At 47.4% G+C, this 4,231-nt stretch overlaps 1 protein-coding gene across 1 annotated transcript in view; it reads right to left on the minus strand.

Moving 5' to 3' along the window:
- The window catches only part of LOC109938343 (dynactin subunit 1-like), a 22,987-nt gene that overhangs the window by 14,200 nt on the left and 4,556 nt on the right, over positions 1-4,231 (minus strand). Inside the window, exon 4 of the mRNA XM_048599314.1 lies at positions 286-438. Within this exon, the coding sequence (XP_048455271.1) occupies positions 286-438 (153 nt within the window). The remainder of the gene's footprint in view (positions 1-285; positions 439-4,231) is intronic.

Raw genomic sequence — 4,231 nt, forward strand, 5'->3', positions numbered from 1 at the left:
CCCTCACACAGCGCGGTCCTCCCACAGGACTGACCCTCACACAGCGCAGTATTCCCACAGGACTGACCCTCGCACAGCGCGGTACTCCCACACGACTGACCCTCGCACAGCGCAGTACTCCCACAGGACTGACTCTCTGACATTGCGATACTCTTTCAGCAAAGTCCCTTTCGCTCTTTTGCCCCTCCCTTCCTCCCTCTTACTTGCTCCCTTCCCTTTGTCTCTCTGCCTTCCCTCACCTTGTCTTTCTCTCTCTTTCTGCCTAGTCTGTTGCGCAGGGCCTACCTTGCAGATGAGGCGTGGGATCAAGAGAAGGACTAAAATGGAATCGTGGTCTCCGCCATGGCGCAGGAAGGAATCAGGCATGAAGGAAGTGAGTAAGGAGACGTGTCTGTTCGCCTGTTGTACCTCCATCTTACGCAGTTCCATCTCAATAGCCTGCAGGGACAGAGACACAGTGAAGGTAATCGTCTTGTGGTATTATCACTCGCTGATTCATCCAGACACCCAAGTAATGGTCTGCACAGCTGGGTTCAAATCCCACCACAGAAGTGCTGGAATTTGAATTCAATAAACATCTGGAATTCCAAATCTAACAACGATGACCATGAATCCATTGTCGATTGTCGGAAAAACCAACCTGGTTCACTAATGTCCTTTGGGTAAGGAAACTGCCATCCTTACTTGGTCTGGCCTATATTCTTGATAAGGTGGTGGTGGTGAAGGGCTTCTGAGCCCAGAGCTTATCTCCTATGTCCATTTCACATTGGTCTTTTTTTCTCTCTTTTCTCTTCTTTCTCTCTTATTTTACTAAACTCTTGTTGAAGAGCTTTGATGGCAACAGCATCGGGGCGAGGGCCTGGAGCGGGGCATGGCGGGGTGGGGGCTCGGGCGGGGCGGGGAGGGCCTGGCATGGAGGACCCTCAGGCTCAAGAATCTGTATGAGTGAAGGATTAGCTGACTGGCCATGGCTCTATATCACAGAACGGAACAGTGGAACAGGAGCAGGCCATTCAGTGCCTCCAGCCTGTTTCACCTTTCAATGCGGTTATCACTGATCTGTGGCCTCACTCCAAGTACAAATAAAGGGCCTGCTTCTGGTTCCTATCCCTCAATACCTCTGCTTAACAAAAATTTATTTCATATCTAAAATTAACAATGGATCTTACATGCAGTGCTGTTACAGAAGAGAGTCCAAACATCTTCCCCTCCTTTGTGCGTGGAAGTGCTTCCTAACAATTCTCCTGAACAGTCTGGCCCTAACTCTCTCACACAGGCCCCCAGTTACAGAATCCCCAACCTATGCAAATAGTTGATCTTTCTCCTGTCCTTTCCTGTTGACATATTTGAAGACTTTGATCATATCATTCCATAAGTTTCAACATTCTCAGGGAAACAGGTGCCTTTTGCTTGGTTATTTTTTGGCTCAAAGTTTGTAAAGTTTTGTTAAAACAGCATAGATTGAAGCCTAGGATCAGGGTACCAGCACAAAACAGTGGCATCACAGGGAAACTGTCAGCTCATTGCTTGGTTCTGGAAAGTGACTAATTTCATTATCCATTACAGGTTATCTTCTGGTTCAGGTACACTGGGGAAATATTTACAAACTAAGGCTCGGTGATGTGCCATACCTGCATGACGTGGGAGCTGGTGGACCCTATTGTGGTTCATAGTGACCACATTTGCAGCAACTGTTGGTTGTTTGAGGATCTCCAGCTCAGAGTTGATGAGCTGGAGTCTGAGCTTCAAACACTGTGACACACCAGGGAGGGGGAGAGTTACCTGGATGCTGTGTTTCAGGAAGCAGTCACACCTCTTAGATTAAAGTCAGTCAGTGGTCCGACAGTGTGACTATCAGTGAGGCAGGTAGAGAGACCCAGGAGATAGTGTTGAGGAATCCTCAGGCCTTGAGTGTGTCTAACAGGTTTGAGATTCTTGCTCCTTCTGTGGATGAGAGTGGGGGCTGTAGGGAGGATGGGCAATCTGACCTGAGCACCGTGGTACAGGGGGCCATTCAAAAGGGGGCACAAAACAGAAATGTCATTGTAATCGGGGATAGTGTAGTCATGGGAATGGACACTGTTTACTGTGGGCAGGATCGAGGGTCCCAAAGGCTGTGTTTACCTGCCTGGTGCCCAGGGTCAGGATATCCTATCTGGGTCACAGAGGAACTGGAGTGGGAAGGGAAAGGTCCAGGTACTAACGATATCAGTGGAAAGAGGGAAAGTGTTCTACTGACGGAGTATGGGGGGCTAGGGGCGAAATGAGAAAGCCGAGTCAAAAAGATGTTGATCTCTGGATTATTAGCTGAGCCATGAGCTAACTGGCACAGGGGCAACAACAGTCAAGAGGTAAATGTTTCTCTCACATCAATCTGTGAGAAACACAAGTTTGAATTCCTGGGATACTGGGGAAGGAGGGAGGTATTCCAATGGGACGGGCTCCACCCGAATCATACTGGGACCAGAGGCCTGGTGAATCACATAACTAGGGCTATGGATAGGGCTTTAAACGAAGGAGTGGGGGGGAGGGTGGGGTCAGTTGCATGGAAAATTCAGGAAGAAGTCAAAGTGGGAGGAGGGCTCAGCAGGGGTTATTAAAGTTTCCAGAACAAGTAATAGGACAGAGAGTGTGGAAAGGCTCAAATATTTCACTTGAGGCACAAAGATAAGGGGACAACTGTGAGAAGGTGCAGTCAACCCAGGAGTGAGGCACTGAGAAAGGAGTGGTAGAATCAGACACAAAAGGGAAATCATTTTTGACAAATGTTTAAGGGGCGGCATGGTGGCTCATTGCTGCCTCACAGCGCCAGGGGTCTGGGTTTGATTCCACCCTTGGGCAACTGTGTGGAGTATTACACGTTCTCCCAGTGTCTGTGTGGGTTTCCTCCTACAGTCCAAATATGTACAGGTTAGGTGAACTGATCATGCTAAATTAGGGTTAAAGAGAATCCCAAAGCATTCTATGGATACATTAAAAACAAGGGGATAACTAGAGAGAAGGTAGGACCACTCAGAGATAAAGGAGGGAACTTGTGCTTGGAGGCAGAGAACGTGGGTGAGATTCTAAATGAATACTTTGCATCAGTATTCACCCAGGAGAAGGATATATTTGTGTGGAGCATACTAATACAGTATGGCATTTTGAGATCAAGAAGGAAGTCTTGAAGAGCATTAAGGTGATTGTCCCCAGGACCTGATGGTATCTACTCCAGGTTATTGAGGGAGGCAAGAGAGGAGATTGCTGGGGCTTTCACTAAGATCTTTGTATCCTCATTAGCCACTGGAGAGGTACCAACGGACAGGCGAGTGGCTGATGCTGTTCTTCTGTTGTAGAAGGGAAATAGGGATAATCCAGAAAACACAGACCAGTGAGTGTCACATAGGTGGTTGGGAAGCTACTGGACAGAATTCTAGGGGATAGGATTTGTGTACATTTGGAAAAGCATGGCTAATTAGAGACAGTCAGCATGGCTTTGGGCAGGGCAGGTCATGTCTTACTAATTTGATTGAATTTCTTGAGGAGGTGACAAAGGTGATCGATGAGGGTAGAGCAAAGGATGATGTTTATGTGGATTTTAGTAAGGCTTTGAACAAAGTCCGTCATGGTAGGCTCATCCAGAAGATTAAGATGCCTGGGATCCACAGTGACTTGGCCACATTGAGTGGCTTACCTACAGAAGACAGAGGGTAGTGGTGGAAGGGTGTATTTCAGGCTGGAGGTCCGTGATTAGTGGTGTTGTGCCATTCTGGGATCTCTGTTGTTTCTGATATATAAAAATGACTTGGATGAAACTGTCAATAAGTGGGTTAGTACATTTACAGACGATACAAAGATCAGTGGAGTTGCGGATAGTGTAGAAAGTTGTCACAGGATACAGCAGGATATAGATCAGTTGCAGACATTGGCGAAGAAATGGCAGGTAGAGTTTAATGCGGGTAAGTGTGAGGTGCTGCACTTTGGGAGATCAAACGTTAAGGAAAAGTATACAGTTAACAGCAGGACCCTGAACAGCACTGGTGTACAGAGGGACCTTGGGGTTCAAGTACACAGCTCCCTGAAAGTGGCCATGCAAGTAGATAGGGTGGCGAAGAAGGCGAATGGCATGTTTGCCTTTACGGGTAAGGAAATTGAGTACAAGAATCAGGATGTCATGTTGCAGCTTTGTAAGACTTTGGTTCGGCTGCACTTAGAGTATTGTGTTCAATTCTGGTCACCACATTACAGGAAG

The sequence above is a fragment of the Rhincodon typus genome, chromosome 1 (genome assembly GCF_021869965.1).
Source record: "Rhincodon typus isolate 14 chromosome 1, sRhiTyp1.1, whole genome shotgun sequence".
NCBI lineage: Eukaryota > Metazoa > Chordata > Chondrichthyes > Orectolobiformes > Rhincodontidae > Rhincodon > Rhincodon typus.